The following is a 26,010-nucleotide window of genomic DNA, read 5'->3' as shown; positions in this document are numbered from 1 at the left end:
GCATCTTGTCTGCATCTCATTGTCCGAGTTCTGCTTTCTGAGATGTCTATATAAAGTTGGTTTTTTGTTTGTTTGTTTGTTTTTAAAGTCAAATCTGAAGTTGTATAAGGCCAGTTTCAAAATGTGCAGTGCTTGATTGGAGTTGTAAACTCTATCTGCTTTGAATGGTGAGTAACTGCTAGTGGCGTCCAGCAAACTGTGATTATGAACCACAATATTTTCTGGCCCAGTGTGGAGTTAATGCTTTATTCTCTTGGTGATAAGCAGCATGTTTCCAGATATCAGCAGTACCAGTATATGCTCTAGGGAGTGAGGGAAGAAATAAGCCATGAAGTTCCCATCACTCTGAAAAGCAGAAACATCTGTGGGAGGCCCAAGAGCCTTGCTGGAAGAGTTCAGCTACAAAGCCTGTAGTTTATCAGCTTTCCTCTCATTAAAGAATCAATGTGAACTATAGCAGAGGGTTTCTGGGGGCCATGAGCAGCATTCAACTAGTTAAAAAATCATGTGAAATCCAGGATTTTCCAGATAGAAATTTCTATATAGACAGGTCTATATAGTTGATTCTCCAAGGAAGCCTAACAAATTAGCTCTCTGCTAAAATGTGAGTAAGAAATAGACAGAGTCCTTACTGAGAGATACAAGATATAGATTCAGTGACACTAAGTCACTCTGTGTCCTTGGGCAAATCACTCCACTTTGCCACACCTCGGAAATACCATTTGTAAAATAGAGATAATGAAACTTGCCCATCTTGGTGAAGGGCTTTGAGGTCTGTGTGAAAAGTGCTGTATCAGTACTAGTATAATTAATTGTTTCATGTAGAGATGGGCCTGTCCCACAACTCTGGATCTGAATGCCCATACCCTTGGAGATGTTTGCCATCCAAACTTGGGTCCACCCTTACAGCTGGCCCTTCACTTCCTTTTCACTATGAGCAGATCCAAACATTACCATACTTTGGGGGATTAGAAATCCAGATCCAAATGTTTGTGGCTCAGGCTTATATATAGTTACATCAGATAACTAAAATACCTGTGATGGTCAAGTATTGTAGCCCAAGCCAGCTGGTGCCCAAACATATGTGCACTTGGGACAACCAGTTGGAAAATACCCAAAGTCTTGTCTGATCAATCTCCAGCATCACTGTGTTGGGAACCATCCTTGTCCCATATGATACAAGAGGAAAGAAACTACACAAAGCAGGAATGATGGAGGGGCTGGATGATCCTCAAGGAACCATGCTGCCAGGGGGAACGGTAGCCAACAGAGCAATGCAGAGAAGCCAGTCCTACCCACACAACCTTCTGCTTCCCCAGCACTTGAGCTCGTCTTTCCCATATCCCCAGGGTAGGGAGTCCAAGCCATGCCACTTGCCTCTGGTGTAAGGTAGTTAGGGCACCAAACTGGAAACTAGAAGAGACATGGATTCTTTTCCCACCTCAACACATAGCATGACATTGGGCAAGACACTTTACCTCTCTGCACCATAGTTGTCCCAGCTATAAAATGGGGATATTTGTACCTACAGTCCTTTGTAAACTGCTTGAAGATGTATGGATAAATAATATTATGTGTTTGTAACTGCAAAATATTATTATTGTGCCTTGCCCATTGTCAAGAAAGGTGAACTCTAACTGGAACAGGTGCAGAGAAGGGCTCCTAGGATGATTAGGGGAATGGAGGGGCCTACGTTATACCTGGAAACTGGAAGAGCTTGGCTTGTTTAACCCAGCAAAACAAAGACTGTGAGGGGACATGATTGCTCTCTAGAAATATGTCAGGGGGTAAACACCAAAAAGGAAGAAGAGCTATTTAAGCTAAAGGATGATGTTTGCATAAGAACAAATGGACAGAAACTGGTCAGGAATAAATTTAGGCTAGAAGTTAGAAGAAGGTCTTATAACCATAAGAGGAGAGAGGTTCTGGAACAGCGTCCCAATAGGAGTAGAAGGGGCAAACTAGTTTTAAAATTGATTTTGTTAAATTATTACCAGGATTATCTGATGGGGTTGCGTGTGATAGCAGGGGACAGAACTCGATGACCCAGAAGGTCCCTTCCAGTCCTGTGCTCCTGTGCCCATTTTGTATTTGACAGACCCCTCCCAACGGAGGGGAAGATTCTCTTGGAAATTAAACCATTTGAATTCACCTCCGTGATTTTTCAGTCTCCTCTGCGTAACCAGTGTTCACGTTGTCACAGTTCCAGAAGCAGTCCAGACAGAGCCTGAGACATTAGGCAACATCTCAACCATGGTGCTGAGGAGAAAAGAACCCAAAATATAACCACATTGATTTTAAAAGATGGAAAGAAATAAGGAAAACAAATATCCCTCTTCTCTCCCCCTTTCATTTTACAACAAAAGCTATGTCTCCCTTTTATTTGGTTTAGTCTTCTGAGATCAGTGGGCACTTCTGTCTGCACTGGAAATATATTTCATTGCAGAATGTACACGCTCAAGCAGCAATGGTAAAGTTATATTTGTATTCTTTCTGAGAAATGGGTGGGAAAGATTTTCTCTCTATTACACACAGTCCATCATGTCAACTCGGTGTGGGGAATATGCAAAGTCAGTGGGTTTAAAACATTTATTAGAAACTTTTCTCTTCTTTTTTTAACATTTTAAAGAAGAGACAGGTGTGCTGGACACACTGAACATGTCTAGTTGTCCACTTCTCATTGCACTGCATTGACAATGTTGTTAACTCTCATTACTATACAAATAAGATTGGAAGGAAGTAAGACTTTGCACTTAGGAAGTGTCGTTCATCCAATAATAATACATAGGACGTATTCAAGCCATTTTACAACATATTCTAGCCTACTAATACTTCTGTAGAGGCAAGCAACTACTATAATACCCTTCTTTTGGACTGGGAAACTGAGGCACAGAGAGGCTAAAGGTAACTGGTATGTTGCAACTAAAACTGGGTACATTAACAAAAGCAGTTTCTTACAGGTAGGTGTATGTACCTAATTACATGCATTTGAAATAGTGTGACATCGGGGTGTAATGTTTTTATAGGTATCCCTTTAGGTGTAAGGAGTTCATAGAGTAAGGGGAGACATCCATTCTGGTTTAGTGTTGTTTGGTTGGTGGGGAGGAGGTTATCACTGCTGAAGGCGGTGTTTGCAGCCTGCCCTGGAGATCTGTAGGTGGATGCCCTTTGCTGCCTTAAGGAGGCCGAGAGGGAAAAATAATGTTCCTGTGTATACTGAGGTGGTGGACTCCTCGTAGAGGGATCAGTTGCAAGGAATTCAATTCATGAGGTCCTGAATCCATTTGAATACACCGTCTTCTGGTATATCAGTGTGAAGAGGTTAAGAATGCATTTCATTCTCCTAATCCGCTCTCTGCATGTTATACCCAGAGTCACACATTGCCCAAATTAGGAGAGGTTTGTAATTTATAAATGGGGAGAGTTCTTTCTCTGTAACTCCATTTTTTTTTCTAGTTAGCCCTGTCTCATTTAAATTATTTTCAGTGCATTTATTGGATCAATCCTATTTATTCAAAGATGCTGCATGCAGGGTTGCCTGAGCTGAACAGCATCCAGGATCTGAAGTATGTGTATGATAACCTTCGTCCACAGGACTCAGACCTCCAAGCCACGAGCCACTTTACCAGGTAAAAAACAGACAAGAATTCAGAAAGTATGCCCTCTTTTAGGCTTAAAGAGACGCTGCCAAATAACAAATCATAGGCTCAATTGATCTAGGGAGTTAGTCAACGGAAATCAATAAATTACACAAAAGATTAACTTGTCTCCAAACACAAACACACAAACAAACCCTCTCTTTATGCACATCACTAATAACTCCTTAGATTATGAAAAGAGTTGTTCATACCTAACTTACGTTGCTTACGTTTTTTGCTCAGCTTGCATATTGTAACTACCCTGGTATATTTCTTGTCTGCTTTACTCTAATGCACTGTGACTATGCTGCAGGGTTTGGACTGCAAGCACTTCCAGTGAATGCTTGAATCTTCTAGTTCAAAACGCTTCTTCTTTGAGTTTCATGAAGAATGTGCTTTTTTGTATTGGTTTTTGTAAAATGTTTTCAAAAAGCAGTAGGGAGCAATGTGGCCTTGTTGCTAGAGCACTGGGCCAAGACTCAGGATATCTCGGTTCGATTCCTGGCTCTGCTGGGTGACCTTAGGCAAGTCACTTCACCTCTCTGTGCCTCGGTTTCTCCATCTGTAAAATGGGGATAATGATATTTTCTTCTTCTTAAGCACTTTGAAATCTACAGATGAAAAGCACTGTATAAGAGCTAGGTATTATTAATAATCGCTTTGCAGCTTGATTGGTATTAGCATAATATGAAGCTTTTAATCTCGGATTCAGCTCAGCTTGGTCGGGACTGAAGGTTAATGGCAGTTTAGCAGTCTGTATGAAACAAGTTTGATCTCAGTTCTGGTTTTTTTGGACAAGCGTTCACCACACAGAAATCCCCACCACAATTGGTGCCTTTGTCTCAATAGATAGGCCAAGCACTGAATGGGCTTGTAAGCTGAATGGGCCACAAGTGTTGAGGCCCAGCATGGGGAAAGCTCACATTGTCACAGCTTGCACTGTACTTCCTCTTGGGAAAGAGGACCCCAGAGTATTGCCCAGCACCTTTGAATACAACCAAAGACAATATTAACATTTTAATACATGAGAGAAGGGCCTGAACCCAAACAATTGAATCAATGCATTGCTCCTCTTAAAGTCTCTCTGGAATTATCTAGATCTGCACCTTGATGTCAGTTTGAACTGTGTTGCTCAGGCTTGTCTTTATGATGTGTCAATAACTTTTTAGAACACAGCAGAGTCCCCAAGTCCTCATTTTAACCCCTAGATTTTCCTTATTTCCCCATTGCCCTTTGATTACAGTTTCATTTGTTTTTAATTTCAGCATGACATTTAAGATCAATGTTGATCCCATCTCCTCTAATCCCTACTCGCTCCCATCTCCTCACAGTTTAAAGTATTGTCAAGCTGCAGCCTTGTGTACTGCAAGCACAGAGTAAAAACAAGTCCTGTTAATAGTAATGATAAGTTATATCCATGCATCAAACAGGGAATAGATCCCTTAATGATTTCCTCGGAGTATAACTGTATGCTTGCAGTGACTTGAAACAAAGGTCTGATTGTTAGAATTATTGTCAAACAAGATCTTAAAACCTTGGAGAAATGTACAGTTTTGCTAGAGTGAATGTTTTTTTCTCTTTTAATGTAAATGAGGTTTGTTTGCACTGTCTGTATGTGTTACTCCAAGAAAATCCTCTCATTTCATCAATTTAAATAAGCTTCATGGAACCAGTTAACTCATTGTCAGTTTGTCCCTATTTTAAATTTCTAATCATGGTTTAGCACATGTTAATGAACAAGTTTTAACTAACATGTCTGTAAATTTTAATGTGGACAGGATGCCAAGACCTGTTGCTAGTCATCCTTAAACGTATGACAGCCTCACTCTTCCTGTGGGGTGCTGTGCAGCCCAGAATCCCTGTAGTGCTGAGTGCACTCAGCATGGTCCCTCGTGCCCTCGGCATGCCTCCTACGCTCTGGGTTATGACAGCAGGCAACGCAGTGCTGATTACACTGGTCCTACACTGCTCCTTCACCAACACGTTTCTTCCACAGCCCTTTACTGCCCTTGTATGAAAGAGCAGAATGGGGATGAGAATCCAACCATAGAAACTTCCACTTCTATAGTTTGGTAGCACTATATATTATTATTTCTAGTCATTGTATATAATAATAATGCTTTAAACAATGCTCTCAAAGTACTTCACTAACTTTATTTTTTTCATGACATCCTGTGCAGCTGGTGATGAGCCCTCAGTGAAACTTAGATGGCGAGAATGGTAGATAAGTATTATTATAACCTTTTTTCACATGGGTCAAGTGATTTCTCCAGGATCACATAGCAAGCCAGAGGTAGAGATCCTCGCTCTCTGAGGGCATGTCCATAGTGCAATCATGGGTTGTATACCTAATCTCGGATACCATGCATCAGCATGGGCTTCAGTGTGGGCTGTATAAACGCACCCAGAAAATGGGGTAATTACTTGGGTGGGGCACTGAAATCAGTGCTGCTGCAGCTTCAATGCTCCAGTGCCCAAGCTAGATAGATTAAAGCTAGTCTGAGTATGTGTACATGAGCTGCAATCACATCCCAAAAATGCAGTGTAAACATACTCTGTCTCCTAGTCTATCTAACTGGAACCCCTTGACTCCATATGTTACTTTGTCTTTATTTTCTTAACTACTTCAATAAACCCGTGCATTATTTTTAAAAAGTCCCTGTCATGGGATTGCTGGCCCCTTTAAGAGAAATCTGGGTTAAAGCTATCCTAAAAGATCTAATTTAAAGGGACTGAGCTTATCTAGGCACTTAACTGAATAACGAACACCTGAGCCTGATAAAAGGTCACTGGGCTCAATTGCAGAGAGTTGCTCACAGAGAGAAACTCTCATAAGGGAGAGGAGCTCCCAGAGACTAAGGAGGAGGCAGTGCAACCCATGCGCCGAAGGGAAGAGACTTCATTTCCATTTAATAAAAAAGAACCCCATCAGGGGAATTTTCTTACACCCCTTCAGATTGTGTAGAATTTTTAAGAGGCCCTGAGAGAAGAGAAAGTGAGATAGATAGTGCCTGCAGCTCAGCAAAGAGGTGCTACAGGGCAGGCACAGATTGTGACAAGTGGTACCAGAAGTGGGATTCTGAGATCCTCTCCCGTCAAGGAGCGATGACCAAGCGCCACAGTGCAGACACCTTCCTTGGCTGTGAAATTTTTATCCTCCCATGTCAGCATATGGAGGGGCAGCCACAGCTGTTGGAGTTCAGCTCCATTTGGGGGGGGGGAGGAATTTCTGAGCAGCCTCAGAGGGCTGTGAAGGAGGTTCCATAATGATAAAGAGTCAATTGTCATCGACACCGAAAGGGAAGGCAATGATTGTAAAGCTGGCCTGGTTGCACTGAGCACCAGAGGAGCGGGGGAGAGCCAGGATGCCAAAGACACCCTGCCAGAAACTGCTGGCTATTATGAAGTCTGAACAAAAGACGGTGGGGATCTACTTTTGGGGCAAGAAAGTGTGATGACCCATGGACAGTCTGTCTTGGTTGTGGGAAGAATGATCACATAGAAAGATGTTGCCCTCAGGTAGATGCAGTTTAACTATGAGAAAGATAGAGCCTACAAGACTAGGTGAATATGGAGTAGTCCAGGAAATCAGCCTGAGCATGTAAAATTAAAGGTAGGCAGATGGCTATGGGTTTCAAGCTTCCCATTGGTTAGGGTAGATACCTTCACGCTACTCTCAGCCCTAGAGATGAGAGTTTGGGGATCTTGAATTATTTGGTAAAGGAACCAGGTCATACTGAGGAACCATAATGGGTTCCACTCAAAAGAAGGGTTCAACCAGCTAACCTCGGGGACAACAGGATTATGGGGTTGAGCAAGCCAGAAAAAGACTCCAGGGATCTGAAGGTCCAGGGAAATGCTGGCAACAAGAGCTATGAGGTGACTGTAAAACAAATCTAAAAGCTGCAGGCCTCGATGGAAGCTTTCTATCAGGATTTGGATGACTGGGCAAAAATTCATGAGGCCCAAATCAAGAAATTAGATGGAAATATCCCAGGCTTTGGAGGGTCTAGCTACACAGCTGGAATGAACCAAGCAAATAGAAGCAGACCTTGAAAGGGCAAAGCAAGCATGGGAGAGTGAATGTGAAAGGCTGACCAATGAGATTAAGATGCCTCTACCTGGTAAAAGAAATACTTTGTACTCATGGAAGGAAGTGACAGAACCACAAGTCAGCTTGAAAAGTGGCTCAGGACAGCAAAATCAATTAGAGAACAAGTAATTTAAGCCAGAAGATAAATTGGCAGACCTGGGAGCCCACATGCAAATGACACAAGAGTCACTGCAGGAAGAGACCACCAGAAACCGAGTCTCATTACCCAGCTGGAAGAGTTAGAGGATGAAAAGAAGTACTTAAAGGAACAGATGTGTGTAGGAGCCAAGTTAAATCTTGAGAAAGAAGTCTCCAAACTAAAAGATAGACATTTTCTCTCGAGACCAAGCAGTTACTCCAATTCCTCTTGTCTATCACAGGGACAAATGGGAAGAACTGAAATAAAAGTGAAAGAGAGAGAGACCTTTCATCAACCCCCTCTTCTTGAGCAGAGCAATGGAGAAGTTGGGGCTAGAGAATGTCAAGTCTGCCTTGGAGCAGCAAGTTACCCAGATGGAAAAAGAGCTGGAGACTAAGCTCCAGGAACTGACCATTCAGGGACTAGCTCTATGCACCCTGGCTGGTTTGGGTGGGGGGGTGGAAACTGGCCCAGGAGTGCAGGACCAGGGTGTTGAATCTGTGTAGAGAGTGGTGATAAGATGGTAAGTACAGAAATGGATTACTGGGGGGCTTGTATTGATACAAACGGGTTGATTGACCTGTCAGGCCTCCAGAAAGACCTTCTAAGAGGAACAGTTGGTTATTTTACAAAGGTCTGGGTAACCTGTGGCACAAACACTAAGAGTATATCTACATTGCGTGTAAGACCAGGGTTTGAACTTGGGCTCAGGCCTAGTTCCCCTTCCGTCTAAACACAAATTTCTCTAACCCAGGGCTCGGACCCAGGATCCCATGGGACTGAACAGTCTGAGCCTGAATCAAGCCAGGACCCAGGGTTCAAGCCCTATTGCTTTGCCATGTAGACACAGCCCCACTGGACTTGTGCTCAGGGAGTCCACCAAAAATATCCCACAATCCCATGGGCCAATTTTCTTTGTCCTTTGGACAGTCAAGTTTGGTGGACAGTCAAGTTTTCCCACACTGCACCACAAACTAAGGGCTAGAGCGGCCACATTTTGGGAGGGCGCTAGGAAGTCCGGGATATGGGTGGTTGGACTCAGCCCCACATAATGCAGTCTAGATGCTGGAGCTCCAGGCTGGGACCCAGGGTTCAATAATTCCTAACCTGGGATTACAAATAAGTGTAGACACTCGAGTCCTAGATTAACAAACCCAGGGTCTGCTAACTTGAGTTCTTCTAACCCTAGGCTTCCATTGCAGTGTAGACATACCCTAAGATTACATGAATGACAGAAGCTACAATAATGGCAGTAGCTACACAGCAGTTCTCTAGAGTAGTGGACTGCAGTGAACTGGAGGAAAAGGCTGCTACTGCTGATAGGAACCAGGCTGAAATCCTGGAACTGCAGAGGCCGGTGACTGAGGACCATAGTGGCACCCAAGTCCTGGTCACATCATATTGCGGAAGACAAGAACATTGCCAGAGATTTAGTGGATTTCCTGGTTGCAGCTGAACAGGAAGTTCCCACCTGACTGGAGAACATGACCAAACATTAGCCATTGTCAAGCCTACCTTTTGGTACAGAGTGGCACTGGGGGGATGAGGAAGGTATGTCACCTGGTGGCTGGTCCATTTAAGGGGAGTCTGGGCCCAGGTTACTCATGACAAGCTAATTTAAGGGAGCGGGCCTCTCTAGGCACTTAATCGAATAATGAGCACCTGGTAAAAGGCCGTCAGGGCTCAGTTTCGGGGAGGTGCTCATGGACAAAAGCTCTCCTAAGGGAGAGGAGATCTCAGAGATCACAGTTCCCAAGGAGAAGGGCTGTGCAACCCCTGAGCCTGAGGGAGAGACTATATTAAAGGTTTATTTGTATTTAATAAAGTAGAACCCCAGCCCATTGTCTTACATCTTTTGAACTGTGTGGAGTTCTTAGGAAGCCCTGCGAAACTGAGGCAGGGAGTACCTGCAGCACTTCACTGTGTCAGCAAAGGGTGCTGCAGGGCAGGAATGCCCTGCGACAGTCCCAATATCTGATACAATTGTCATTAAAAAGTCAACATGCCAACAAACAGTTATTTCCTACTCTAAGTATGGGGCAATATTGCCACCTGTCAGATACCATGGTATGTGGTAGCTGTTGGCAAAGTTAGACTTTTTAAATGGCAATCAGTATAGTATAATGGTATTACTCCAACATAAAGAGACTGTTTTACCGGTTACCTGAACTGTTCAGTTTTGTCAACAACACCAAACATTGCGTCTTTTGTTATTTAAGAATAGCTCAAACAGTAAAATGACTAACACTGTCATAAATATTCTTGGGATGGATATTCCCTTTGTTGGGCTCTTTTTCTTGCCCTTTCATATTTTGAGCCAACAGACTAATGCTACTGGAGGCCAGGCTCTAACCTACCAAGCCCTTTCAGAACTTTAAAGAGTTCTATGCTTTAGGAATTCATATTGCTCTGGTTCTTCATTGAAGGCCCATTCTGTAATCTCTGTTAGCATCTGCACACCATTTTCCTTTGAGCCCCAACACTGGGTCACTGCACCATTATGAGCTGACCAGCAGCCACACATTTCCCAGATTACAGGTTCGGGGAGGGTCGCTCTCCCATATTATGGATAAACATAGAGGCATTTGAGACTTAACAAGAGTTTCTGTGTTAGCTTGCCACTTCTGTGGGACCCCTGCCACATGAAATAGCTGCCTATAGTGTATCCCTGCCCTAAACTCAGTTTGAGCCTTGAAACTCAGTTTGATCTCCTCCCCTTTCCTATCCCTTCTCTACCCCCAAAAAACATTTTATACACAGAACAGGAAACCCTTCCTACTCCTGGAAAGAGATCTCCAAGTTTGATTAACGGCAAAGTGCTGTCTCCCTCAAATGTCACCATGATGTTGTGTGACATTTTAAAAAGTGTTCTTAAAATGATTTACAATTATTTTAAATAGATTAAAATTGGTTCCATGCTATGACTGAAGCATTTGAATTCATTGCAGTACACAAGCAACCCCACTGCTCCTGCCCATGAATGAGAGCTGCACAGTGGATCTGAAGATTACCAGAAAATTAGCAATTCACATCTTTGAAAGCTTGACAGCAGGGGAGATGCTAAAGAGGTGTTATCTGTTTACTTTATTTATTAATGGAATAATTTATTATGCACCCATCGCTGCACAGGTCATGCGTGTAGATTCCAAACCACAATACCAAGGACTGTAAAACTAGACCACCCTTATAACACAAATTCTCTGCCAGTCAGACGAATGCCATTCCCCAGCTGGCAGCATATCCCTTGGCAATCCATGCCCCAGCTAGCTAAAACACCAGTGGAGGTTGATGACATCTGAAAGGGCAGAGACAAAACTACCATCTCAAAGTGTGCTCGCAGATGATTCACAGCAGCAAGCAATAATCACAGTGTGTGCACCGCAAAGGAACAAAGGCAAACTTCTTATTCTCCCCTGCCAAGCAGCCTCCACTGTAAAACGACAGGCTGAATAGATGTATCCCGCACTGCATTCTAGGGAAGGCCAGGAGTTGGGGAATCTTCAATATATTGGTATTCACTGCTCTACAACAGGCCCCAGACAGCAGGATGATTATTGCCCTAAATGGATTTCTGACTAAGATCCTATATACTCTCTGTGGAAAACAGACCAACTCATTTTTTCTTTCTCGTGGGCTCTACTGAAATTGAGTCAGTTTCAGTCCCATGGTTACATATTAGTAAGAGGCTAAGCTGGCTCTGCACCTGGCAAGCTGATTCTTAACAGGCAGGGTCAGGTAAGGAAGAGGTTTGTGAAGCAGTAAAATTGACAGGATGGGCGGAGTTGCTGAGCTGGGTTGGGAGAACTTGCAAATGAGTTTTCATGCTCATGTACATCCTTCCCTTTTCTCTTCCACTCACAGGGCCTATTAGGCTTACTGAAGCCCTAGACTTGTAGGGATGACTGCAGCATTGCTGTCAGGTGTTGAGAGAAAAGTCAGGATCAGGTCTTTGATATGGCTTAGCAATTCAGACTTACTTGATACATTTGTGGGATGTTGGGGATCCAGGTTGTGTGTGTGTGTTTCTCTCCATAACGCTTGATTGCCCTTGAAGGTAAATCTTCAAAATGAGTTGTTCTGTCACAGGGCGTGTGACCTCTTTCAGGTCCTCTACAGAGGCCCAACCATCATTCCTCCATAGAGTCCAGGAGGAACTTCACGAGTGCAGTAACTCACAGATGTCTTCCTCAAGGGAGTCATGATTGTGTGTTTGGGGGTGCCTAGCAGCTACTGCCGCAATTTGCAAAAGAGCCTTTGAACACCTCAGCCTGCATGGCAGACTCTCCAGAGGCTTTCTTATGAGGAATTTCACTTCATCATATCTGATGATGCCATGAGACAGTCTTGCTGATCCTACTGTACGGTGGCAGGTCTTGTCCCAGCTGGAAATAAAAAGCTGAGTAAGTTTCCTGGAACATTTCAAAACTTCAATAATGGGTTCAGGTTTAACACTAAAATTAGGCTGAAGTCTGGGGCAAAGGATTCTTACTTTATATATAAGGCCAAGATTTGCATTTGTGGCTGGAGATTTTGAGTGCCTCTGTTGTGAGATCCCGTGAAGAGGGCCTGGTTTGCAGAAAGCACTGGGCACACACCTTTCCCCAATTGGTCACCCAAAAATTGAGCACCCCAAATCACTGGCTACTTGGGGAGATGTAGGCCAAACTTTATTTGCCCATCCCCACTTCAGAGAACAGCCGTCTTAAGTCTCTGCACACCCTGACTTGTGTAGGAGTTTAACAGTTCCTTAGGAATTGCTGTGAACCACACATGAAATCCAAATTTAACTCAGCCATTAGGAGGCATAAAATTGGTATATGTGAATTACACTGAAAACACAACTCACTTTTCTGAAAAGCAGGCCAGAAACTAACCTGACTCCTAAAGGGATACTGTCAAGAGGAAAATTAAAATTTTGCCTGAAAATTGTGTGCCAGCTACAGGTACAAGGTTACTAGAAATAAAATCAGCCCTCTGTTTTTTTCATTTTTATTTGCACATTTGTTAGCACTTTATATATAGTCAGTGTCACTCTTTCCCTATATAGTCCAGTATATGGATCTGTACGGGCGGTGCCTTGCAACCCCGTGGAGCCCTATTGACTATGTGTGAGTGAAGGGGTCCCCAGCACAGAACCAATTGCCTGATCAGAGCCCAAGCTTGTTTGCCTGTTGCAGAGAAGACACAAACATCAACAGAAGAGCAAAAAAGACCTTCCAGCACATCGTTTTTAATGTGTTAAATGAGTTGTTGCATTTTTTCTATATATGTATAATTTTTTCAAAAATGTAGTTGGTAGCATCCCTTTTAAGTAATAAAGTAAATATTTTTTCAAGTATAAAGTAAAGGTATGTGATTAGCAATCTACAGGTTAAAATCATTTGAAAGGTTTAATGGGCCCATAGAAAGAACAACAAGCCATTAAAGAGACGAATTGCCTGAATTATGGTCCTCTGATATCAGCTGCTCTGGAATAGTGATATTGTCTGAATATCAAGTTGGTTGTACACTGTAAGCAAAGGCATGTGTCATACAAGTTAAATTAAACTGAATAGTGTTTAGCTGTAAAATTAACATTATTCTCTCCCAGTAATACTCTGATTTTTCTGGCTGCTTTTCTATATTATGGTAGAACTACAGATTCCACAACCCAAAACACATGCCAGTGATTTATCAAGTGATTAAACTACACTTTAAATATAATACTCTTTTCCCTAGGAACTAAAGAAAGAAAAGTTTTACAGCCTTGGATGTGGCCCAATTAATCAGCACTGTATTGATTTTCCAATAATATCCTAAATTAAGATTTATTTTCTTGTTTTGCATGAGACTCCTAAATTGTTGTGTTTACAAAATGGGCTGTGTTTGCCTCTTTGTAGAAAGCTTATTAAGTTGATAATTACATTGCCTTATTGGAAGATTATTTTCCTCATATTACATTAAGAAAAAATATGTATCTTCAACTTCCACCCTTAGTCAGTTTAATGTGGCTAATCTCTACATGATAAATTGCACAACATTTGAGTTAATTCTGCATCTGAGCCTCTTCTTTGGGGTATGACTGCATTTGTGAAAGATACCAGAGTCTTCAGCCTGAATGTCAGAGGTCATGCAAACTTAGGTCTCCGTTCAGAAAAATCAGGTCTCAATTCAGAAAAGTATTGCTTTTCCCAGTACAGCCCAAGCACATACTTAATTTTAAGCATGTGCTGAAGTCCTAAGTGAATGGGACTTAAACAGGTGGTTGAAAGTTAAGCATGTGCTTAAGTGTACTTCTGACTAGCAATAGATTTAAACATGTATTTGAGTCCCAATTAAGACCCAACATTGGGAAACCTCTGGGACTCTTATGATTTTTTGGGGGGCTGTGTAGTTAAGTCTAAATGGCTGGCCCTCCACAATATCAACAACTATACTGGATTTCCCAGAAAGCTGACCCCAAAGCCTATGTAAGTAGAGGAAGAGAGAGGAAACTTAACAGCACAGTGAAAATAGATTCAAATGGCAACTGGATTAAACAGAGCAACTGGATTTTAGGGGCAGTTCCTCTCCCCCTTCAAGGACTACTTGTGATATAATTTTGCAAGTGCCATTCTCCAAACAGAATTCACATTTGATCTGAAGAAGTGGTCATGCTTATTTGCATATAGTGCCTTTCATCCTGAAGGATCCCAAAGCTCTGGGAAGTGAGAACCGTGTTCTGGCTTATCTTGTATGGGAATTAAATGGGGAAAGATGGTGTAGGGAGGTCTTTCCTTCTTATGTAGCTACACAAAGGGCAAATAGGATCATGGGTTGAGATTTTTAAAATCCACTTGGGGATTTAGCAACACAGACGCCTATAGGTGAATCACTGAATCAGCTTTGAGAGTCTCAACTTTAGTGCTGATTCTCCCTGTGGCAATTGCTGCTTCTCGACATGCATGGAGGCATTGTGTGTGCCTCTTTTCTCCAAAGCAGGGGTGGGGTGGGTCCAGGTAATCAGGAATAAGAGCCACTGAGATAAGTCAGGTGGGTTACCCAGGTTGTTAGCCTAGTGAGTGTATTTTTTACTTTCCTGATAACACACCCAGCCCAATGTGGTGTTTAGATGTTGCTTGTAATTATTAGAATTGGGAGCCCTGGCTGTTGGGAGTCTGAAAGGACAGGAAACAGGAAGGAGGGGGGAGGAGTTGAGAGGCTGGGAGAAAACTACAGAGGGTGCAGCAGCAGCTTGGTGAAGAGGTTTCCACTTTGAAAATAAAGTCCTGTTAAAGCTTGTTAGTACCTTGCCTGGTTGATGCAATACCCGAGTCCTTTGGAGATTGGTGGAATAACTTATCCGAACTGGGCGAAATTGCTGCGTAAATTGTACTGCTGCAAACAAATGGTGACGAGAGAGAGTGTGTGCGTGTGCGTGTTGTGTGTGTTTGATTTTTAGTTGCATTCATGGCAGCAGGCACCAGGAAATGGAAGCAAAGGGAAATATACGCATGAAGATAAGCGTTTACATTTGATCTTCTTTTTGTTTTGTTTTCTCAGGAAAATAAAGGAAAGTTTAGAGTGCTTCCCTGTCAAACTCAATAATCTGATCCATACGCTTGCACAAATGTTAGCCACAGGCTTTGCCAAGTCTACAGCTTCACAGAATGTTCCTCAGGAATCCAACCTGCTGGATGCAGAGAGGTCAATTGCCCGAGCAACCATTTTAGGGTTCAGCAAAAAGCCTGACTCTGTATGTATTTCGCTCTCCACTTGCCCTCCTTTCGCTTGATCTTTAACTACTCTTCCTTTAGCTTACACGCTCTCCTGCCTCGGTTATATAAAATGTGCTTATGCCACAATGAAAGGATCATAGAATGAGCAGCAGTGCCATAAGCAATGAGATTCTGGAGGGAAATAAAACCAGGCAGAGAGCTATTAGCAGGGAGCCATTAAGGAGGACAGTTCCTGCCCTATAGTGAAAAATAAATCAAGAGCTAATTATAGCACCCATAAGGAAAGCACAGCACAAAATTAGGAAGCCTGATAGAACCTGCTGTACGCTGCTTGAATGGAGCATTATTAGTTTTCGCACTCAGTGGTGATATTTCAGTGTTTGAACTGCATCCCATCCAGATAAGTTCCTTTTTATACAGCTACGCCTATAAATTACAAATTGCATTTTCAGGCACGTGTAGCTACATTACAGAAAAGTTTTTCTTTGTTGAAATTTCCCTGTAGTTCTGCATGTGCCTTTTTGGCATCAGCCTCTCTCTAATCATTTCTGTTTTTTCCCCAATGCAGCTATATTTAGTCCAGGTGGTGCAAACCTGCCAGGTGGTCACCTTTGTGGAAAAATCATTTGAACAATTTTCAAAACTTCACAGCCATCTACAGAAGCAATTTCCATCCCATGCCCTCCCAGAGTAAGACAGCACATTAGTCCTCATTATTCTGCCGTTAAATGGTTCTCGCTACGTAAGCAAAAATGTGAAGAATATGTGGTGGTTATATTTGCTAGCAACACAAATTCGGCGTATAAGGCACTCGAATCTTTCACGTCTGTCATAGGATCTAGGGGAAACTGATCATAGTCTGTTGTGGCAGCCTAACTTTGCTATATTCTAGTTGTCCACAGCCACCTGTGAGGTATACTTTTTTCACCCATTATTTTCAAGGCAGATTTATTTCTGGGAGTGGGATGATTTAACAACAAATGGCTGAGCCTTTCTTTCTGGAGGATGCGTGTGCATGGGGGAGGAGAAGGGGGGTTAGGGCCTGTTCCTTTTTTTTTTCTTAAGTGAAAGGCAGAACTGTCATTGACTTCATTGGCGGCATGATTGGGCCTTAAATCAGGTTTAATTTATTTAAGTCATTCAGTTTTTCACTAGATGAGAATGTCATTTGCCTGCATAGACTTTCACAACCAGCTGGTCTGCAGAGCTAGCCAGTGTTCCTCTGTACAGCTGCAAACTACAACTCAATGTGTTGTAATCTAGCTGGCCTTTTAAAAGCTAGTGGCAGCTTTTCACTGAGCTCTGGAATTGGGCACAGCCTGTTCAAAGTAAGGATCTGACCAGCAGGCTCTCAAAAAGTCTGTCCAAGTGTCATTTCACTGTGTTGAACGGCTGGCTGGCTCTCTACTCATCTGAAGCTTTCAGGTGTCTCCCGAGGGGATAAACAGGGTTATACCAGAAAAAGGAGAGTGTAAATGAGTCACTGTTAAATGCCTGGAGTGGTGATGAAAAACTTAATACAATCAAATTGAAACGTCCACTGTTGTAAATCATGTAGATGAGAGGATGCAAAGCATAATATTAGTTTAACAATCTCATTTTAATATTAGTAATCCATATCTCAAAACCTTCACATGCAATTTAGCTCAGGTAGCTCTTCTGAGACGCACAATACATTCCCTCATTTTGAGAGAGAAATAGTCCTTCCAGTTCAAGGTTAATGTAATCCAATAAGGGGCACTGTTAGAAAGCTAACCTTCTGGCTGATCGAGCCATGCTTTGGAATTTACTGCTTTTATAGCTTTTATAACACACTTAAGTGAAAAAATATTTAAAACATTAGGTATCTTCAACAGCTGTAAAATTTGAAGTTGGCATAGGACCCATGATGTAGAAAAATACTAGAGAAATATTTTTTTAATGATTAAACCAATGTAAAATTAATGTTGTTAAAATCCAATCAAAGAGCATTATTATCTATTATTATTGTGTTTCCATATACGACTTGTTTTATGGTAGCACCTCCAGGCCACAGTAGGGATCAGGAACCCATTGTGATAGGCCCTGTATAAACACCCAATACAAGATACAACCTTTTCTGAAGAGCTTACAATCTAAATAGACAGAAGAAATGGGGGTTGGAGGCAAGGGAGGAAGCAAAGCTGTACTGATGAGAGGCTGCAAGATTTCGTTAATACTTTTTTGTCATTCATTATTATTAGAAATAGTAGGATTTTATTACAGTAGGCCTAGAGCCAAAAGCTGACATCAGTGCTAGGTACTATACAAGCACAAAGACCGTCTTTTCCCTGAAGCACTTAGCGCCAGACTTTTAAAGGAATATAAGCATCTAAAGATGCAGATAGGTGCTTATTAGGTGCCCTAAATACCTTTAAAAATCTGGCCTTTACAATGAAATAGACAGACAAAGGGTGGGATGGGAAGAGAGACACAAAGCTGAAGCATCTTGCCCAAGGTCACGCAAAAAGTCATTAACAGAACAAGGAATAGAACCTCTGTCTCAGGAGTCAACCTCTAGTGCCCTATCCTCTAGACCACAGTCCCTCTCCTTAAATAAAAATAATAATTAAGACAAAATCTTAAAGATGTCCTGCTATTCTTATGTGCCATAGAGTAAATAATATCATATTTTTTCAGGAGAAATAAAATGTCTACATGTTCTCTGTTTCAGGTTTCCCCACTGGTGGCATTTACCTTTTACAGATCTTGAACACAAAAGAATGAAAGACTTAAATCTCTATGTGAAGCAGTTATTGAATGGATTCAACAACCTGTCTAATGTACGTGATCGTTTTCCATATAATAGCTTACATTGTTTTTAGCAGCTTTCTGCCAAACAGATCCCAAAGCTTTCTACAGCCCATATAAAATGACAACTCCAGACACTGCTGTGCCCATTTCTGAGGTGAACAATTATAGCATTTAACAGGACTAACCACCCACAGGCAACAAAGAGATTGGAAAAATAATTTATTAGAGCTGGCTGGGAATTTTTTGACAGAATATGTTTTCCATCAAAAATGGTGATTCAGGGAAACCAAATCTTTTTAGATTGGTTTCAACAATTGCCTAATTTCAGAATTATTTTTCAGGGAAAAAAAGTTTTGAAATTGTGAAAACATCCAGTTTCAACATTTTCTAAACAAAAGGTTCTGTTTTTTGGTTCAAAATGACTTTTCATTTAGAATTTTAAGTTAAGTAATAGTAAACAAAAAAAAAAGAATTTTAAAAGGTCAAAATCAAAACAGAATGTTTCAAAACTATCAAAATGAAACACTGAAATTACCTACCTGAAATATTTTTCTGATTTTAGGGTCACAACATTTTTGAGATTTTTGACTTTTCATCTGATTTGGGATGGACATTTTTTTAAATCTTGAAAATTTTTGCTGGACAGGAAAACTCACCCAGCACAATAATTTATGAAGCTGTGACCACACCGTAGAAATGTAAGAGGAAAGGGAAATTATCCTGGTGAAATAACAATCAGAGCTTGTTTTCTTTTTAATAATAAGGCATAATCCTGGATTGAAGATCAGCAGTCGATAGGAAATGTCAGTAGATTTCCAAAGATAACGAACATCCACATGATAAAGCAACACTCAGGCTTGGAGAGGAGACTTCAGACTCCAGGCCAGTTCAGTCCTTGGCCTCTCTACTGAGATTGCCAGTAAAAATTCAGAGGTTTTGGGTTAGCTTTTATGTGCTGTATAGACCCTGCCCTACAGTGAAGTGGGACTTAAGACCACCAGTTTTTCACATGAGCTCTTTTTGATCATTAGTGATCTTAGGCTGTTTCAGGCTAGTGACTTAGAAGTGAAAGGCTCTGTGTCTTAATTGTGCCCTAGGCCTGCCTCCAGTAGCCTGGCTTTCATTTGGGCCAGCCACTACGGTGCAGAAACTATAACCTGGTCTACACTAGGGAAATTAAACTGATAGAAGCCCCTTGAATATTTGCAGAGACGATCTGTACCTGCCAATAGTGGGGGGAGGGGGAGGGGAGGGGAGGGAGGGAGGGAAAGGGCAGAGTGAGGGCAGAAGCTTCAGCAGATGTTAGTGAGCATGCTTAGTACAAGCCAAGCAGCTGCATGCCCTCCCCCACAAACTCATCACCTCTGAATATTTGTAAAATCCTTTGTGTCTGCACACAAAAAAACCCCTAGAAATGGGCTAATGGCCAGTTAGAACACATTACCACTCATCTTGTTTAATAATTCATCTAATCCTCCCATTACCATCCCACAGAGCACTAGTGGCCTTGAGTCTGCTCCCAGATTGCTGGGAGCTGAGTGGGAATTGCAGGGTAGGTACCCAGAGGACTCTGTAAATTAAACTGTTTAGAACAGTGCTCTTGTGGATAGAGGGCAAAACTTAAACCACTCCAACATGGGTAGTGTGGATGTACAATACAACCAGTTCATTTGCCAATGGCTCAGTTGATACAGAGTTCAGTTCCAGTGCAGACAAGAACTGTGAGCCAAGGAGATGAGAGTTTAGGGACAACTATTAAAATAATGACAGAGAAACTAATCTTTTACAGTAGAATATGTGCTGTAGTTAATGGTGTACAAGACTCAGTGGGCCGTATTAATGGAAGGAATAATAGGTGGATAGTTTTCATCTGCAAAATGTTACCGTATGCTGTACATTGTCTTCCTACCCATTATGTATCTAACTAGTAATTCTAGCGATCATCTTTATATAGTCACTGGCGTTCCAAAATCACTGAATTGTGATGTTTTACTTTAGTGTTGCTCTCCTGCCAGGGGATGTTAGATATTCTGAACATACTGATATATTTAGATCAAGGAGACTGGTTCAGTGGGTCATTTTCTGTATATTAATGGCTGAGAGATCCTTGTTTTTTAAATAGTATCAACTTTCCCTTTCCCCATAGTGGATGTTTGGTTAAGTTCCAAGCAGAAAGTATTCGTTAGGAGATTTTCTTGATAAAAAAATTATTGTATTTACTTGCTTCTGTCTGTCTTCTCATCTCAGACAACTTTCTAGTCAAATCTGTCCTTTCTCATGCGACTAGAAAGCATAGTCTAAGCCACATCTAATGATAGTTCTCTGTCCAAGGGTTACTTGTATTTTTACTATGCATTAGTAAAAATGGGTAGTAATAAATAATTAAGGAGTTTGGGAAGAATAAATGTTTGGTGTGTCTTGAAAGTGCAGATGCCTATAGAATGAAACTCTTTGTCTTTTACATCTATTAACCTGATAATTTTTGTCCTGCTGAATTGTGTTTTAGCCAAGTTGAGGCCTAGGGTGTGGGCTCAGGCTGTGGAAACCCAAAAAGTGGAAGAGATTTTAATTATAAATACCTCTGTCTACCATTTCTAAACTGATTATCCTGATTTCATAGACATAAATGGTCACTTTGTGCAACTATGAAAACTCTTGTTCTGCTTTTCCAGGAGGTACTACAAACTCAGACTTATCATTATGTAGCTAAAAATTGTAGAATTAAAGAGAATTGGACTACGCTCCGATTTCTCACTGACTCGTGTGAGCGTGCATACTCTTCAGACCAAACTAAGTGCTTATTACTGAAACAGTGTTATGTTTAAGACTGGCCTTTTCTGTTAAATGATTTAACATAGCGGGGGGAGGGACTATCTACCTTATTGTTTGTATTGTAATTCTGATGGAGTCAAATTCTTATTTAAAACATTTAAAATACCAATACAATGTATTTTAAAGAATAGAAAATTTAAATTATCCACACATACCAATGTCCATTCTGTGACAGGGTCTATAAACCCCTTCTTTTGAAGGGGTTAAGGAGCAGTTGTTGGCCCAGGTGACTGCACCCCCGCCCCCTACACCTGCAGAGCCTGATCCGACTGGAAGAGGAGTTTAAAAGGGAGCCAGACAGTTCAGATGGGAGGGCGAACATACCTACCCTGAGAGCTCCTGAGCATGGGTGCCGCAGAAGCCCTCACTGCAAGGAAGGGGTTAGCATCTGAGCCCAGCTGGGCTGAAGGTTCAAATTGGTGTTTGTTTTGTGTTGATTTGCTGTCTTATGTTAGACTTTGAGCATTTGAGGAGAAGTGAATGGTAGGAAATGACCCAGGGAGGCAGCCTCAAGGTGCTCTAGGGCACTTGATATTGTTGTCTCTCATAAGACCCTGGGCTGGAGCTGGGTGGAGTGAGGGGGCATAGGCTCCCCTACCAACCATGCTTGTTGAAAAAGGGCATAAATCTCCCTCCCACCCCTCCTCTCCAAAATAAGGAGAGGACGGAGGTGCTGAGAGCCTTGGGGAGAGGGCAGGCCACCTGTAGGAGTCCACGGGTGGGCTGAAGACCCTTGGGACTCTATATAATTTCCCTAGAATTCCTTCCTCTGGAAGGAAGTGAACTAATTTGATGACCCAGCTGGAGGATCGAGTCACCACCCACCTAAAGGCAGGTCAGGTCATCATAGTATTGGAATAGACGCCAGTGGGAGGCACTGGACATAGGAAAGTGATCTAGCCACTAGGGGATGCCACTGGTAAGCCCAACCCCCAGTAACACATACATTAAGTTTACATAAGACTTCAATCCTATAACTGCTTACAATGGGGCATAATAAATCAATGGGGCTTCAGTACTGGAAAGTATTTAAGCTTGTGCTTAATTCCATCCCTATTCAAGGAAGTGCTTAAGCATATGCTTAAATTTAAGCATATGTTTAAGTGTCATCGATTTCTAGTGGTCTTAATAACATACTTAAGAATAGGGTTGGCAGGAAAACAAGAATTCAGTTTCTTGTAAAAATGTTGAGGTTTCAGCATTTGGTTTATTCTGCATCAGGACAAAACCAAGACCTTTCAAAATTTTCGAGAAATACCCTCCCTGGTGGGCTAACCAAGTTCAAGTCCCTGCCCTGAATCCAGCAGAACTGGGACCTGCACCTCAATCTCCAATATCCCAGGTGACTGCTCTACCCACAATGTTATGGTCTATTTCCAAGTAGGTTTCTCTCTCTCTCTCTCTTGCTTCCTCTGGTTTTGACCTGAGAAATATTCCCAATGAAAGTTCCATCAAAACTGATATGTTTTCACAGAAAGTTGGCTGAGTGAATTTTCTTTTGTAAAACATTGCAGCTAATATCCATCTGGCTACAAACAGGAATTAAAACAGCAAATTTCTAGTATGCATGCGTCTTTATTTTGATATTAAGTAGAGTAGCTTAAGTCAATGATAAAGGACAAATGTCAGCACGTTTTTTTAGTTTAATTTTATTTCCATGAAATCAATTGTATTACATGCGTGGTAGAAAAATATTGTAATTTTGCACCGATTATATCATGGTTGGTTGATTAGTTGCATATATTGGGGCAATAATCATGGATAAACATGAGAACATGTTCAGAAATATTTGGACTCTTGCAGTTTTGCCTCATTAAATGATAGCAGCCAAGTGGTGTCTTATTGTGGGAGAACAATCCAGAAACTAGTTGAAACATCAAGACACAATAAATTGAAGGTTTGAAACATGGGAACAACAAAATTACACATTATCTCAGTGTAAATCAAATCTGTGACATTCACAGACAGACTTTTTTTTATGCCCACTGCTAACTCTAGCTGAGTGATAGGCTAAATAGAAATTGCAGGTCCATAACAACCCAAAAGCCATAATATATAAAATAAATTAGGGCTATCACAGTTGCTCATCATTTTAATGCCATGCTCTAGGAGACTGTCCACTCCCTAAGGAGTCAAAACCAAATTAAGGCACTATTAATTGAGTCAGCTCTTGGGTCCTATGTCAAGCAGCAACATGTCAGTTGTTGACTAAGGTGATTTTTTTTCTGCGTAGTTTGAAGGAGAAGTTGCAGCTGGCCTTGGCGTACAAAAAGCTTAACTTCAATCATGGAACTGAATATTAAGTCATGTTAATTTATCAGCCCTCAATATTTTGTATAAATAGGAAACTAGCAATCTATGTACCTGAATGTGTGTGAGGGGTTGCTGTTTAGAATTCATCAACTTACTCAGGTGGGCATGGATTATTTTCTCATCTCTTCTTGTTTAAAAAATGTGTGGTGTTTGTTTTGGTTTCAATATATTGGATTTACAGTGTGCTCATGCAGCTCACAGATTTTAGATGTCAGTTCCTATTCTACCAAAATGCATGTGCTTAATTAAACGTACCTGAATTGTCCCACTGAGTTCATACATAAAGGTTTTTGGTTTGTTTTGGGGGGCGCGTGGGTTGGGTTTTTGAAAATTTCAGAGAAAGCTCAATTTGCAAAACTACACTACATTAACTGTGGGGAAGGTGAAGTTTATTGTTTTTTTTCCTGTGTGCGGTTGTTTTTACTTATCCACAAGATACTTCTAAAAACATTGGGCCAAATTCAGTATTAGTGTAAGCACATAAATGTCCATGGATGTCATTGAAATTTTACTACTAACATCAGATGTGATTCTAGCACATTGAAACATACAGGGCCTGATTTTTACCTATACTGAAGTCTTTTTATACCACTATGGCAATGTAAAGAAGCTTTAAAGTGGGTGTAAATTGAAATGGCTGTAAATTACATAAGTACACACTTTAAGACCTTAGTATAAATGAGAATCAGGTGATAATTTTGCACCTTTTGCTAGTCTAACTAATGCTTTGCAAAAAAGTAATTAAGGTTGAAAAGGGACATATCTGTATTTTAAATTTTTTTCACATCTTTCTGTTATTTGAGCAAAAAAATCCCTCATAAATATGGTGGAAGGTTGTATAACCTCCAGGGCCAAATTCTCCCCTCATGTACATAGTGGTGTAAGTCCAAAATAACCCAGTGATATCACTGGAGCTACTCTGGATTTACACCAATGCAAGTGAAATCAGAAAATGGCTCCAGTGTTCATTTCATGGGGTCGCTCTAATGTGATAGAAATAGTGAGGGTCTGAAGTGTGTGGCTCCCTTGAATTTTCACTTTTCATGTATGCACTGCAATCTAGTAGAGCCAAAATGCACAGGGCTTGAAGTCTCCTATCTTCCCCTATCATTTCCTGAAGATGTCATAGATGCAGCAGGGTCAGCTTTTTCTGATTTATTTCTTTCCTGCTGCTTCTCTGACCTGTTGAACTATAACAGAAGCATGGGAGTTCTCTGACTCCAGACCTACTCTAACACCAGTAGAGAAGATAGGCAGACAGCTGAAAAAACAGATCAGGTTGATTCTTTTTCTACTGGAATTATTGCTGTCTAGAAATCTGACTATGATTAATTTATTTGCCCAAGTATTAAGATAATTTTTACTTAGGCTCCTGTAGAGATGCCTGGCCAAAGTCTAGTGTGTTACACTAATGTAAGTTCAGAATATATACACCAAAGTGAGTAGGATTAGGAGTTGTATATTTGTACCAGCGTACCTGAGAGCAGAAATTTGGTCCTTTCAATTTTAACAGCTGAGCATATTGATGAATTCTGAACAGAGAGACACCCATAGCTCAGGTACGTAGATTCCCCTAATGGAATATTTGACTTTTTGATTCAACCAGGTGAACATCAACCATTAAACTTCACAGATTATATTTTTATTAGATAAAAATAAGACCAATGATGGGAGATTTGCCTAAAATTCCTAATACAGGCATTGCTTTAAGGAACTTAAACTGAAATTACTGACCTGGGGAGAACATTTCTCTCTGTGAAAGAGTAGTTGAATGTTCATGGTCAATTCACTCCTTGGCTTATGCTGAAATTGACAACACAGGGGTCAGTTACTGCCTCTCATGGTGATGTGTCTTTGTAACATGGATACCTATTCACTGGGAAATGTACTGAGGCCACCAAAACCATTTGACCAATACCAAACACTTCTGATCACTAGCAGTTAATCCTTAATGGAATGCAGGCACTCAGCCATTTACAAAACATACAATTTGTGTTCATTTAACACATGCTGTCTCAGGCTCTAATACATCAGTCTGTCTATGTTCAGCAAAGCACTTAAGCACATGCTTAAGTCCCATTGGCATTGACTGCAATTGGACTTAAGCACAAGCCTAAAGTTAAACATGTGTTTGTCTCTTGCTGAATAGGGGTGAACCTAAGCATGTGTTTAAATTATTTGCTGAAGTGGCGTCTAAACGAGCATGTCCTGTACTATGCAGACGTACTCCCGATACCTAAGATCCCAGCCTCCACACAGTTTGCCGAGCAGTTGCTGTCTCTCAAGCAGTTATGGATGCCTATTACAACAAACACTTTGAAGATCTTTGCCTTGGCCTTGGCAGTGTTTTCACGTGCCCTATGTGCGCTGGCCAATCTGCCCGTTGGTCCTGGGCTGTCTGAGGCAGTTTTTTTTTTTTTCCTTTTCACTTGCCAACACTAACCTTTCTTGTCTCCCTATGTGCGTTGTTACCATGCTGGGTACGTCATTGTTCTCAATCTCTCTCTCTCTCTCTCTCTCTCTCAC

General features: G+C 41.4%; 1 protein-coding gene across 1 annotated transcript in view; it reads left to right on the top strand.

Annotated features, from left to right (window-relative positions):
- Nucleotides 1-26,010, top strand: part of PIK3C2G (phosphatidylinositol-4-phosphate 3-kinase catalytic subunit type 2 gamma) — a 275,645-nt gene that overhangs the window by 193,467 nt on the left and 56,168 nt on the right. Inside the window, exons 25-28 of the mRNA XM_037916093.2 lie at nt 3,520-3,629; nt 15,392-15,584; nt 16,136-16,257; nt 18,260-18,368. Of these exons, the coding sequence (XP_037772021.1) occupies nt 3,520-3,629; nt 15,392-15,584; nt 16,136-16,257; nt 18,260-18,368 (534 nt within the window). The remainder of the gene's footprint in view (nt 1-3,519; nt 3,630-15,391; nt 15,585-16,135; nt 16,258-18,259; nt 18,369-26,010) is intronic.

This window comes from Chelonia mydas, chromosome 1 (genome assembly GCF_015237465.2).
Source record: "Chelonia mydas isolate rCheMyd1 chromosome 1, rCheMyd1.pri.v2, whole genome shotgun sequence".
Taxonomy (NCBI): Eukaryota; Metazoa; Chordata; order Testudines; family Cheloniidae; genus Chelonia; species Chelonia mydas.
The sequence above is the reverse complement of the archived record's forward strand: the minus strand, read 5'-3'. Positions and strand labels throughout refer to the sequence as shown.